We start from the raw sequence: 14,065 nt of genomic DNA, 5'->3' as shown, positions 1-14,065 counted from the left end.
CATAGCTTTTGATCCTACCATGAATATACAGTGGCCTGAGTTCAAAACATTAAAAATAAACCAGGCCAATCCTCCAGGATTGCAAAATGTCAATAAGATACCAACGTCAAATGAAAACAAAACAGTCCCTCTCAGTTTTTGGAACTGTTTGAAAAGAAAGCTATTTTTTTTGCTGGGCCCTGTTGATATGGGAACTCACATGAAGCAGAAGCACAGCTGCCAAGAAGGACTGTCCCTGGCAATACCCAATCTCCTCATCGTAAACAGAGTATGCCTGAAGGATAAGACAATGACAAACAGACAAAGTCACTGAATGTATGTTACAGTGAAACAACAAACCAATGATGAACTACTGTATTACTTGTATCACTTAAGCAAACATAAAAAAATATTTTGTCTAAAGATCAGGCTAGTTTAGAACATCATTAAACTCTCAATATATACAATGTACCTGTACTCCTTAACACAGATTTAAATTAAACAGGAAGCAAATATATAATATAATACACAAAACAACTGCACCATTACGAAATTATGACCAACAGAAAAAAATATTTTACTTTTGAACTAATAGCAGGTTTGTTTGACCACAAGAACTTGGGTTATGTGGTAGAGGCTACTGGAAGTAATTTCTGGAATTATCTTATTTTAGAAATTAACATTATTTTTTACAGTGTGCAGTATATCTTAAACCACACCTGATTTTCTATTTGAACTACAACATTACTGGTATCATAACAGCAGTAAAAGAAGGCACAGATCTGCAGTGTGGGGTCAAAAAGAAAACAAAGTGTCAATGAGTACTGCTAAAAAGACAAATAGAAAGGAAAAGAGGTTGGAGAGAAAAGTTGCTATAGAGGAAATGGAGTAAAAATGATGGGAGGGAACGTAGGGAGAATTTGGAAAAGGGTTTGTAGTGGCCTACTAAGCTACAAATACAAATAATGAGTCCAAGTCGAACAGACACAGTGTGAATCAATCCACACTCAGAGGAAAGGGAGGGCCCACTGAATTATTCAAACACACCTATGGAGGTGCTTGTCTGGAAAGAGATGGATGCCTTAACCTGAGTTATACATAATGAATTTAATACAAAAGAATAAAAAAAAAACTGAACCCTCTGCAGACAGACTAATTATGTGGGACTATAGGTAGAAATGTCTGTATGTTTTAATAGTATAGTTAATTTTCTTAAGAAAGTAACCGCCAGCATTTTATGATCAATGAAGATTCGTGTGAAAAGTTGCAATATTTGTGTGTGCCTGCATGCTGGTGTTTGAGCATCAATTGTGCAACAGGTAGGAGTGTGTCTTCGATTACAAAATTATTTAGCTTTTCTAGACAGGCAATGAACTCACTGCACCACCCAGAAACAGAGGGACTGTTGTGCCAATTAATGCACAGTTAATTTTATTTTAAACTGTCTATACTGCTCCACAAAGTCCTTCATCTGACCAACGCCAAAGCAAATGTAATTTCATAACAATTACACTATATATTAAAGAAACGTGATTCAATTTCACATGCAGATTGCAATTAGTGGTTCTAGCAATGTAAACAACTCCACCAATTGTTTATGTCTCACCTGCCTTAATCAAAGGATGATAAAATATTCCAGTCTTTATGACTGTGAACTCATTGGAACCATATCTTCTATTTTAACCCCCTAATAATTAGGGCATTAATAAGTCACAGTTGTTAAACATGACACATAGGGTTTAAGAAAAATGTAATCAGATTCTCTTTTTATCTATGGCAGTGCTCCCAAATATATTGTCTGCATTGAATTTATGTATAAAGTAAATTTTTTATTTCCTGCCAACTCTACAAAATGCTACCAAACTCAAGAAGCTATGTGACTATAATCTAACTAAGAGCTAGAACATGCTTTCTGTATAGGATCACATAAAGACTTCTCTGCAGGTGATTGTGCACCTTCCCCAACAATCAATCGTGTTACTATTTTCTCCTTCATCAACTTCTGCAGGAAGCATTAATATGGTTCAGTGAAGACGGAAATAAATATACCATATTTGTATTGTAAATTTAGGTTTTATGGCATACAAAGTGATGTAGAGTCAAATCAAGAGGTGGGGACTGCTGCGGATTTGATAAAGTTGTACCTGTCTTAAGGTATCCCATCCACTTTTTCTGTGGCTTTACACACTGTGCTGATTTGTCTTTATGTTTAAATGGCTTCAGCATCTTGTGTTGGCTTAAAGAAGAACAAATTTAAACAACCTCTTCCATGCATGTGTCGCACCTTGCAGATCTTGTAGAGAGAGTCTTGTCCGTCACCTCCAGTGTCTTTGAAGTAGTCATGAGCTGGGAACGTCCTGTTAATGTCTCTGGTGATGGCACTGTCCTGAGGGGACTCCTAACAGAGATGAGAGACAAAGGAAAAGACCAAGGTAAGTGAAAAGAAGATGATGTGACATACACAGCCTAGGTTTTTTTGTTTACTACTTTTTACTACTATTTACTACTAAAGAAAAAGGTCAGTGTTCCTCATTCTGTTGTGACCCCTCACACTGAGATTTACTGTAGGGGCAGGATGAATGATGATGATGATGATGATGAACTGTTGGCAGAGTGTTCCATTCAACAGTATAGACTGTACACTTCCCTTCTCTCATACTTTGCCAACTTCACTTCAATCCGTTTTCTAAATACCTTTGAAACCTTACACATACTTCTTATGATACAAAAGCTCACATATATCTCACTAACAACAGTTTGTTGGCACACAGGATTTTTTTACTTTCATTATCATATCTTTTCCTGTCACTAGTGTGATATATAGTGACTTGACTTTTAGACCTTTGGTCTGTAGGAAAGAGAAATGAATGACTAGGACAGGGAGCAGGAGATGTGTTGAGGTGTATACAAAAGTGAATGAACAATAAAAAAAAAAAACATTTTTAGACAAAAAAGTGCTATTGCCTCTTCATTTCAACTGCATAAAATAGGAACACAAACCTGGGGTAACATTCATCGCTGGGATATCCCTGCCCTCTATGGAACACACACACAAACACACATACATCAACAAGTACTCCAAACTAGCCTTGGTGCTCAAAGATTAATCACCCCTCATTTCATTATTGATGAGTTTCTAAATAAATAATGTAACTCTAAGACATGACAAATCAAATAGAAATTCAAAGATTTCTTTATGATGTATGCAGTGGCAGACTGCCTCTGACGGTGGGACTGTACTGTACGGTGGTTGAAACAATTAAAAAAGGGGGCTTTTGTTTAACTTTGTAAGCAAAAATTCACTATTGCATTCTTTGAATCCTGGTGCTAGGAATCAACTCACACATCATCAGTGGATTTTGGGACAGTTAATAGGGGCAAAGATTGGTTACTATTCTTCTGTTTGCATCAAGTTAAAAATATGTATATAAAAACATATGTTAATTGAGTGAATTTATGTCATACTCAGTTGTTCCAGATAGGAAAATGTTTCCACTACTTTTAGGAAGACACAAAGCATTTCTTATGATTTTCAGTCGATGTAAATTGAAGCCATACACCTTAGAAATATTTTATTGTAATCACCAGTACTTATAAAATCTTTCTTGTTCTCGGTAGCAAACTCTGCATCCCTCTGTTATCCATCACCTACCCCACACACTCTGCTCTGCTCTAACTTCTACAAAGGATAAGAGTGAAATAAAAATAATGCAAGTATAAGAGGAACTGCAGAAAGAAAGCAATACTTAATCAAAGTGAGCTAATATTGATCACACACCAGCAACAGTGGGCTTCCATTCCACAACTTTCACCACACCAAGTAAGTCATAGTTGATGTGTATGCATGTACAGCTATCTTGACTAGTTCCTTTAGTATGTTTGAGTCATGTTCACTGGTAATAGTTCACTATGTAATTTAACACACACAAAAATGTCTTTTTGGATAATCAATTACTGTAGGTGTTTCTGTCACACAATATCACAAAAACTATATAAGCTATATAAACAAATAATGAAATAAATAAACACTACAGACAAAATGCATACAGTAAATACAGAAATCTGTTTATCTACAGTAAAAATCAATGGCATTGGTCTGCTTTAGCATGCAGGGTGTGGAGTTACTGTGTTTACTGTGAAGGGCCCATTCAACTTGGCTACAGTCGCTCAGGGAATGATAAGGACCCATGTTTATACAAGCACCACTTAGCCATACTTATCTGAAGTGCTGAGAGAATGTACGAAGACTTTTGACATAATGGCCAATTAGCTTCCTCTCTTTCTGTCTGTCTATTCGGATAAAGAGATGTTTTGAATGAAGGTAGCGTGACAGGAGAGAGGAAACATATCCAGTGTCTCATTACAGTGTACGGAAGTGTGAGACTGAGTTACAAAGGGATACAAAAATACAAAAAGAAAGGGACTGCTAAAGATAGTGCATACCTTTGTAAACCTATAAAAAAAGAGAGTAAACTAAAGCAAAAAAAAGCATTGTGCCATTGGACAACATTGTTTAATGACACACTATAAAGGCATGTGCCTTAAGATTATGCTAAAAACTTCAATATGTTTCTAAACCCTTATTAGCCTTCAAGTTTTAAAAAAAAAATGTACATTTTTTTTCTCAATACCATGAACAGCAAATAGGCTGGCAGCTATGCCAGACAAAGAATCCAACAGCTACAGCTACTCATGATGACCACTGTTTTGTTGTGCCTATAAATATCATACCACTGTCTACTGCAACACCTATAAAATGTTTGGAAGTTATGGTTCTAACATCCAGGCAACAATAAGGCAAATACTACACTAAAGGTAGAGATCAGTATGGAGCCAATCCTAGCTGTTCATCTAATAGACCTACAATAAAAAATCTTCACAAGAAATAAGCAAAAAATTACAGCGCTACACAGCATGTGAGTGTGTGACTGTGTGTGTCTATAGCTGGGAATATAGTACCAGAGTAGGGCTTCCACTGGAGAGGCTCAGTAGCTAGACATCTATAATGTCCCTGATTTTCTCTGACTCAACTGCTGAGATGCCAAGAAAATATTCATCAGGCTTGACTCCAAGCTTGCTCTCACAACCCAAATTATAGAAGTTATAAATTATAGAAGAAAGAGCAAACTTTAATACTTTGTAAATAATTAGAAAGCTTTTAGAGATACTTAACTAGAAAGCTGAAATGTGTAATTCGTTTAATAAAGCAAATACTAGTTAATGCAATTGAATGATTTCTTTTATCTTTCCTTCGTAATAATTTCACATCAACCAGATTTCAATCCACCATCAGTAGTGTTTATACACCTCAGCATCAGCTATCATTAAATCTTAATTGTCTATTTCATGGCCTACATTTTGTGCAGTGGTACATTACATAAGCAGAACACACCATATATGAATTAGATGACAAATTCATCTGAACAGAAATGACAGACAAAGAAGAAGCAATAGAAATCATAATGACAGCACACTACGCAAACTGTTGAGTATGGTCTGCATTTTCTTTTGGTATTATTGTCCCACTGAGTCAACTAACATTTCCGACTGCAGCTTTGCTGTGATATGATGCAGCTGCATTACAGTTCACTTACAGCATGTTAACACAGTGATTATTTTTATCTGTAAAAATTCAAAGGCATTCACAATTTAGTATATAAGTTATGAAAGAATGTAAGGTAAAATGTTTTTAGAAATCTATCCATTATTATTAACTGCACACTTCCACCTTACTAAATATGGCTGTGAAATGGTCTGTTTTATTCTAACAGAATATTATCTGTCATAATTAATAGAGCATTGCAATGCAGTAGAGTTTACTAATGGTCAATTACCCTGTGGGAGGGAAGAGAATCTAACAGTACAGATTTGTGCTTACTTTCTCTCTTTCATATACACAAACACACACGTATCTTAAACACCCATGCCTCTCTTTGTAGCACAGTAATTACTACAATTAAGTTTAAATAACTTGATAAGTTTAGATTTATTTGCTCAGTACAGATACACAACATGTACATCTCAATACTTTAGAGTTTTGTTACCCACATTACACAGTGTAAAAAAGTGTCCTTTTTGTCACAGAGACCTTGTTTCACTGACAAGCATTTACATTACCCTGACATCTATAAAAGCAGATATCTTAAAAAAACCTTAGTACAAAGACCCTCAATAGACTATATATGACATCATATTTGTGACATCACATGGTAAAGGCCCATTGTTCAGTATCAGTAATTTCCCCTTCATTGTGGACAAAAACAAAGGGCAAAATTCCTGCATCATCAGGATGTTTTCCAGACCAGGATTTTGTTACAGTGCTCTGTCTTAATGTGATATCAATCTGTCGCTCACAACTGTTGGGCCATGAATCAGCCATTAGTAGGGGTCTGGTGTGGCCTATTTAGAGGGTTATGAAAACACAAAAAAGAAAATCTAATACAGATTAAAAGATAAGAAAATACCTCTCTATGTTAAAGTGCACTATTAGAGTGAGACTCTCCTCTCTCACAGCAGAAGGCTGCATTTAACATATTGTGGCTCTTACATCAGCCCCTATTTCCACATTTCCCCCTTTTCTCTCTAACCCTATCCAAAATGACACTAGCGCAATTGAGACACCACAGTGTTGTTCTCCCACAGGAAAAAAACCTTGTCTGTGTCTAATGTTTTAAGATATTTTACTCTGAGTACTACACATTTTTGGAGCCACGTACCTTTTATTGTTATAGGAAATAAGATCTTTTTAGTGTTGAATTTACAAAACTTCTGTCATTAATCTCTTAATCTGCAAAAGGCAGTAAACTAGCAGCCAAATAAAATGCATCGTCATAAATATACAGCTATTCAACAGAAAAGCATATTCATAATCCTACTTATAGTCTATTTACATTTACAACGTTACAATGGAACAGACAAGAACAAAGTAATTTTACAAAAATAAATTTAGGTATTTTGACAATCAGATATTCAATACAATAACTGTGTATACAGTACTTTTGAACACAAGAATGTAGAAATAGAAAGTATTTAGCATATTTTGCAGATGACCGATAAAATATATAAAGACAAGAGACTAAGAATCTATCTACCACCATTAAACTATACATCATACACACATAAATTCACAAAATACAGTAAAGTAGAGGTAAGTAATGTAGAACTAATGAAGCAGTGGAAGTCACAACTTTGTTAGCAACCTTGCTAGACCACCTCAAACGGTCCATCTCTGTCAGTGGGCACATCATGTTAGACTTGCACACTCACCCATACTGTACAGACATCTGCACACTCAAATAAATGCAAATAATCGTTTTGAGCCATGTGTTTGTTCCTGGTCAGACTGACTTCTACAGTACATATGAGAGGAACAATAACAATAAATCATGACCATTATGTCTTTAAAACTACTTTATACTATAAATATGGTTTGGGTTATTCCATACTGAATGGAGGCTGGCTAGGAATTTTTATCTCTGCACATTCACAAAGTTACCAAACTGTGCCCTCTAAAAACAGTCACGTTTGTCAAAAACTGAGCCCTCCCTATCTGCTAGAAGAAAATTGTTACAGTTCATTTTCACTTGCATAGCAAAGTAACCAAAAAACCCTATGTGCTAAGGAAATCTCATATTCCTGCACACAAGGCATGACTGACATGTGCAAAACATACTTTGACTTTGGTCTTGGCCATTACAAAAGAAATTATGAAAATAAGGCCAATGATGTACCAATAATTACCGTATAATAAGTTTAAAAAAAATAATTTTCCTTGGTCTTGCTTTCCCTAGGTCACAAGTATATTAGTTACATAATCTAATCAATAGTGCAAAAAAACTGACAGATTTAAACAATTAACTGAAAGAGAAATTCACTGAATTTTACTTTTTCTCAGGTTAACAGTCATACATACTATGTTAACTATTAATATTAACAATGAGCTTTAAACCCACAACTGAGTATATTCTCTAATCTCTTTCAGTTCATTGTTAAAGGTCTGACATTTGACAAACCATAAACAGTACAGCCAATGCAAACTATAAAAAAAACATGTACTGTTACTTTTTAAATCAGTCACCCAGCACGAGATGCAAAAATACACAGTACACACACCAAAAACGCTCACTGTGCAACATCTTTAGTATGTAAGAGCATGTGAAATTATACTGAAAAATCTTGCCATTTACACTTCATCTCACTGCTACATTACTAAATAACAGCAGTCAACTGTCTCATTGCACTTATTTCTATTTTTGTCGACTTTAAATACATACTGTGGTGTAACAAATGATCACGTTGTTTCACATAGTTTTTCAGTACATGTTTTTTCTTTGAAATAAGTTGAGGATACACTTCCCACAAAAGAAAAGAATAGGGATGTTCAACCTCCAAAGAGTTTCTACTCCTTTCAAACACCTTCCATTTATCACCCCAGTCTATACCCAGTATGTTGGGTTTTATTAACCATTATTTAACACCCTGCATTGCTACTATGGGCTTTTTGAAAATCAGTGCTTTGTTCTTAATTCCTGTCCTCTGTGTTTGCCAGCTGCTGCATGAGCAGAGAACACATCTGTGTAACCTCGAAACAGGACATAAACAGCAGTGGCAGATCGACACCTCCTTCCTGTTCTTTGTAGCACATTTTACTTTAACAGAAGGGAACTTTCACAGCAATTAGATCAGACATCTTGTAAAAAGTTTAAATGCCAATTTGGCCAAAGGGTTTCCTCTGTCTGTACACTACACATGCCATGTTGTGCCACTTCTTGATTTTGCATGGCCATATCCATACCTGGACCATGTGTATCTCTTCTCAACAGAGCCAGCAAAAGCCTTTTTGGTGTTTCTAATCCCAAAGCCATTGCCACTGCGCTGTAGACAGAGTGAGCAGAGACGTTTGAGGCCCTTCCTAAAGGCAGAGTTAGAGAGGCTGTAGATGAGACAGTTACAGAAGCTGTTGCTGATGGCTAACCATGTGGTGAAGAATGAGGCTGCAGGGTGGTGGTAGATCCCTCCACTCTCCAACAGAAAGTAGAGAATGTAGGGCAACCAAAGGATATAAAACACGCTGGTAATGCGGAACAGTACCATAGCATATCGCTTGTCTGGGTATGTTGATGTAGGCTGCTGATGCTGAGGTTGATGGTGTTGGGGTTTTGGTATTTGAGACAAGTTGGTAAACTGCCCTATTTCTACGGCACTGCTGTCCTTAACCACAGATCTCACTGTGATCCCCGGACCCTGCAGCTGCTGGGGTCGGTAACGTGCATGGCGCTCGCTAATCTCACGAGTGTGCTGCTGGCAGATCTTAAAAATATTGGCATATGTGTAGCAGACAGTGAGAGCAGCAGGGGCGTAAAGAAGTGCAACAATGAAAGTTGTGAACGCTGGACTTGTTCTCCATTGAAGTGCGCACCACTCCACCACATCGCCATGGTAACCAGGTTTTCCCCACCCAAGAAAAGATGGGAGAAACACCAGAGCAGAGTACAACCATATCAGAATGATGCAGCAGCGCACTCGACAAGGTGTCACAAGAGACGCATAAGTCAGAGGTTGTGTGATGGCAATGTAGCGGTCTACACTTACGCATGCTAAAGACACCATAGAAACGGACTTCAAAACAGATACCATGTACCCAAACACCTGGCAGGTAAGTTTGGGGTCAAGGCCCTGCAGATGATGGAGGAGGGACAAGGAGGGAAACAGGCAGCTGGCTCCCACCAAAAGATCAGCATATGCCATAGTCTGGATGAAAGCACTGGTGGTGTGTTGACTAAGCAAGGGAGCACAGTGAAACACAAAAATCACCACCAGGTTACCAGATATAATTAGAACAGTTAGAAGAAGTATAATGGAGACTTCTAGGAGACAGGTGGTGAAAATCTGGGAATAGCCTATCTCAAGTAGGCAGAAGGGGGCAGATAAGTTTGTCAGGTCAGCAGAGCTCTGGTTCAGTGTATCCAGGGAGGAATTCATCATCTTGTGCAGGAATATGTGTTGCAGGGGCGCTTCAAAGATATTACGATCCAAGAACCCACTGTATTGTCAGCTGGTTGTCTCTTAAACTAGGTGTATGTTTTCAATCCAAATGAAAGACTCCATATTGTCATTCCATGATGAGAGTGAAGCCATCTGCTATTTTAAAATGCAGGAGGGACGGAAAAAATAGAGAAGGATGAGGAAGCCCCCTGATTTGTCCTCAGTGGAGGCAGCTATGGTTTTACACTAATAAACAAAAGCACCAGTTTAAAACTGAAAAAACAAAACAAAAAAGCTAAAGGCATTGAAAGAACTGTCACTTAGTTTAAGAAATTCCAATCCAATATATGCTTCAAATGCCTTCACTCCCTATAAAGTCAGAGATGTCTTCAACATCTGCTGGAGCCAAGAGTCACAACACAGCTTCCGATGAAGGGACATTATTCTGTAAAAAGGCACATAAATAAATTGAGAGAAGAAGACATTAAGCATAATTTCGCCTTTATTCTGTCCTGTAACTCCACTTCTGTCTTGGTTCTTTTTTTCTTCTTCTCTCCCTTTACCCCTTTTTCACCACTCTTCCTTGTCCACTTGCTCTTTTCTCAGGATTTGTATTCTCCTTCCCAGTAATATCACAGCAGACTGCTGTGAGCTGACAGGATGAGGTGACTAAAAAAATTCACAGCATATATTATCTCTATCCAGAAGAGCAGTAAATTGTAGGCAGGCATACCGATGCTGGGAGAACCCACTGTGTTCATTTATCCTCCTTTGCTGTGCTTCTCTTTATTTCTTGCTGCCTCTGCCTCTCTACAGAAACAGTAGCACTGATGCCCCTCCCCGTCCCTGTGGATCCAACCAATGATCAAACTGCAAGGGCACAAGATTCCTCCTTCTCAAAACCTCTCACTCCTCATCCCCCTTTATGTGCCAAGGTTTCTCATGATCACCAAAGTATCACTAAAACATACAGTTTTAAACATTTACTGTTAACCCAACTCTCCAGTTTCTCACCCTGTTCAATGCTCTCCACTGTACACTGAATAAAACATAATGCTATAAGTTTTTCCAAACTAACAGATATTATATTTCTAATCTACAGCACTAATTGCTAACTGCTGCAACTTTAAAGCTCACAAGACTGAGAGATTCAAATACATGAAAGCACACTGCAAATATCACAGCATGACTAACTAATTGAATAGACAGAAGTTCTAAGAACTTGCCCTGCTGTGATACTCTTTTGTAACAAACAACTGGTTACTCAAGGCATTTGTACTATGGATGACAGCTGGGAAAGCATGTGGAAATGTCATGATCCAAAATATTACAATGAAACCTTTTCCTAACTCTTCTTATTGTAGCTTAAAAGTCCTGATGGCAACATTGATCATAACAATAACACTAATTATACAAAATGTTCACATGCTCACACACACAGAACCTTTAGAAAAAGAAACCTTGCCTAACAATGGTGCTTACGTAATAGACTGTATACTTACACAAATGATATGCTATACTATCTACTAAACAGTGTGTATGTGCGAGTAGGTAATGGATTTAAAGATAAAACTTTTTTTTCTGTCCACCTTTGACCCTATTTTTTAATTTTATTTTAGTTTTGTTGATTTGGCACAGTTTTTACGCTGGATGCCCTTCCTGACGCAACCCTCCCCCATTTCTACCTGGCTTGGACTGGCACTGCACAGCTTGGAAGGGGAATAGGCTGTTAGGGGTTCAGTGTCCACTTCGACATATATCCAGGACGTAAGTACTGTACATCTTATACTTCTTTTTCCTTTGCAAGTGTTCCAGATTAGCCTGAAAAAGTCTCCTTTAGCCTTTCTGTGACAAACCAACTGAATTAGTGACAGAGTTATTTTTAGATAACATAATGTTTGTAAAAAGTAAGGTTGTCATAATTAATAATAATAATTCACTTGCAACTGACATAGGCTCCCATCTGATTATTTTGAAAAGGCACCAACTGCCACCACGCAGCTGATGGCTCATGATACACAATTTAGTTCTCTTTTTACATAAATATGAAAATAGGCGGTCAGTTTGTGCCAACAGTTGTATGAGTGTGATATAACAAACATAAAAGAACTGGTCAATTGATTCTTGGAAGCAAAGTGAATGAAAAAGATTTAAAAGAACTGAACAGCTAATAAATTATCATTTGTGTGAATTCATGGTGTTATCTTGGTACATTGGGCCTGCAGCTAGTATAATAAGTAATATTATAAGGGCAAGGGTGGTGAGAGTTGTTACATAGTATGGTAGAAGGATAACACAAGACTCCTTAAAAAAAGTAGTTTGCTCACATAAAACTGCAAATAGATTTCTCAAAAATTCTTTCATCTGACTGTCTGCACCTTCTATTTTTTGATGTGGGAAACTATAAAGCTCTAAAGCCAGGTAAAACAAATCTGAAAGCACTTCCAATTTTACCTTGCAGAAGGAGAGCAGCAAGGCATACACAAACCTGAGACAGAGAGACAGGGAGGCATACAGTAACAATAAAAAAAGAACAGCAGACATGCTGGGTCACAGCAGACACTAGCAGAGGAAAGAGAAAAAGGCAAGTAGACAGCGTGACAAAACATAAGTGAGTGGACAGAGCAAGGTAGGAAGACACAAGTTGATATGAGCATAAAGAGCCTAGGAAGTAGTCACAGACAGAGTCATGATTGCAGAAATACAAATCGTTCTAAAGACAAATACACTGACATGCGTACAGGTCATTATGCAGGTCAGACAGAAACAGGCAGGCAGTTTCCTGAACATTCCCAGCAATGCTTACTGCTTAAAACAAAGTCATACTAATGATGGGCATAAATTATCTTGAAAATAAACACATAATTAAATAAAATTTTATATATATATATATATATATATATATATATATATATATATATATATATATATATTTTATTAGGTCATGTATGAATGTGTGCAACAGTGTGAATGGGATCAGGGTGTTCCTGAAAAAGACAACTGACTTCTCAGTAGCTGAGAAATAATTTGGTCCATATCACAAAATTACATTCAAACACCGATAGTTGTGCGATGAATGTTATGTGTGGTTGTACCATTTTGGTCACAATGTTACAGCAGTGTAAAAGTGTAAAATCAAAGTGCTGTCTGCTAATATCTCAGGCTGCTGATTAAAATCAGCTGGCACTGGAGCAGTGTGCCGCTGGAACCAACTGTTTCTTTATCATACCAGTAACCTGTCAGTCAGTACATTTACATGAGCTTAAGTAACCCGCTTACATAGAATGGCTTCATAGGGAGCTAATGCAAAATGTGGGCACTGCTTAGAGTAGCCTAATAGGTGTACTGGTAAATGGTGGAGTGTTAATTAGTCAGCATTTAGATGGATACTTCCTGGAGCAAAATCTGGTGTAAATACACATAACATTACCAAATACAAAAATCCTGCAGAAATGTTTCCAGGGGGCAAACAGTACAGAAAACATATGCAAAAACATATCAGAATCATGTTAATACAAAGGTACAAGAATTAAAAAATGTTTTACTCTATGCACACCTCCTTGTATTTTCTCTCCTATAACTGGCTAACTTGTCCAGTGTTGCTCAATGAGACTAAATAAAACAGTCTGTCAGAGGCACTGCACATGTTCTACATACTTTTCTCTGTGTGTTCATTGGCTGACATACAATCCTGGAATACTTAAAGCTTCTGTTATAAATTCCTATCCAATATCCTGTCCAATGGCTATCAATAAAGTGGCTTTCTGATCTTTTGTATCATTTTGGCATAAACTTGTGTCTAAACCAAAACACAAATAAACAGTAGTAAGAGCGTAATTAAATACAAAGTAGTTTATTAAGGTAAAGGAAAAGGTAGGGAGAGAGATGGATACGAGAGGAGGAAACGGCAAGACCAGCATCTTGTTACCACCTGGGACTCAACTCGATGCCTGAGGATGTTGCCTTTACATAAAAACACTGTACAGAGCTACGGCCATAAAAATTACATAGACTAACACACTGCTCTCAGCACAAAGGGAAGCTAACCACCTTCAGCATGGCTAAATCACCCCCAGTCCTTCTCTACACAGTTGACAAACAC

General features: G+C 37.3%; 2 protein-coding genes across 6 annotated transcripts in view; both read right to left on the bottom strand.

The window, feature by feature from the left end:
* Positions 1-14,065, bottom strand: part of LOC137104067 (rab GTPase-activating protein 1) — a 59,531-nt gene that overhangs the window by 16,967 nt on the left and 28,499 nt on the right. For all 5 annotated transcript variants that reach the window (XM_067484883.1, XM_067484885.1, XM_067484884.1 and 2 more), the window contains 2 exons: positions 2,264-2,377; positions 200-274 (listed from right to left, as the gene is read on the bottom strand). In XM_067484883.1, the coding sequence (XP_067340984.1) occupies positions 200-274; positions 2,264-2,377 (189 nt within the window). The remainder of the gene's footprint in view (positions 1-199; positions 275-2,263; positions 2,378-14,065) is intronic.
* Positions 5,357-12,779, bottom strand: LOC137104167 (probable G-protein coupled receptor 21). Its single transcript, XM_067485065.1, has one exon. The coding sequence runs from the start codon at positions 9,961-9,963 to the stop codon at positions 8,722-8,724; it is 1,242 nt and encodes a 413-aa protein (XP_067341166.1). The 5' UTR covers positions 9,964-12,779; the 3' UTR covers positions 5,357-8,721.

The sequence above is a fragment of the Channa argus genome, chromosome 18 (genome assembly GCF_033026475.1).
Source record: "Channa argus isolate prfri chromosome 18, Channa argus male v1.0, whole genome shotgun sequence".
Lineage (NCBI taxonomy): Eukaryota > Metazoa > Chordata > Actinopteri > Anabantiformes > Channidae > Channa > Channa argus.
The sequence above is the reverse complement of the archived record's forward strand: the minus strand, read 5'-3'. Positions and strand labels throughout refer to the sequence as shown.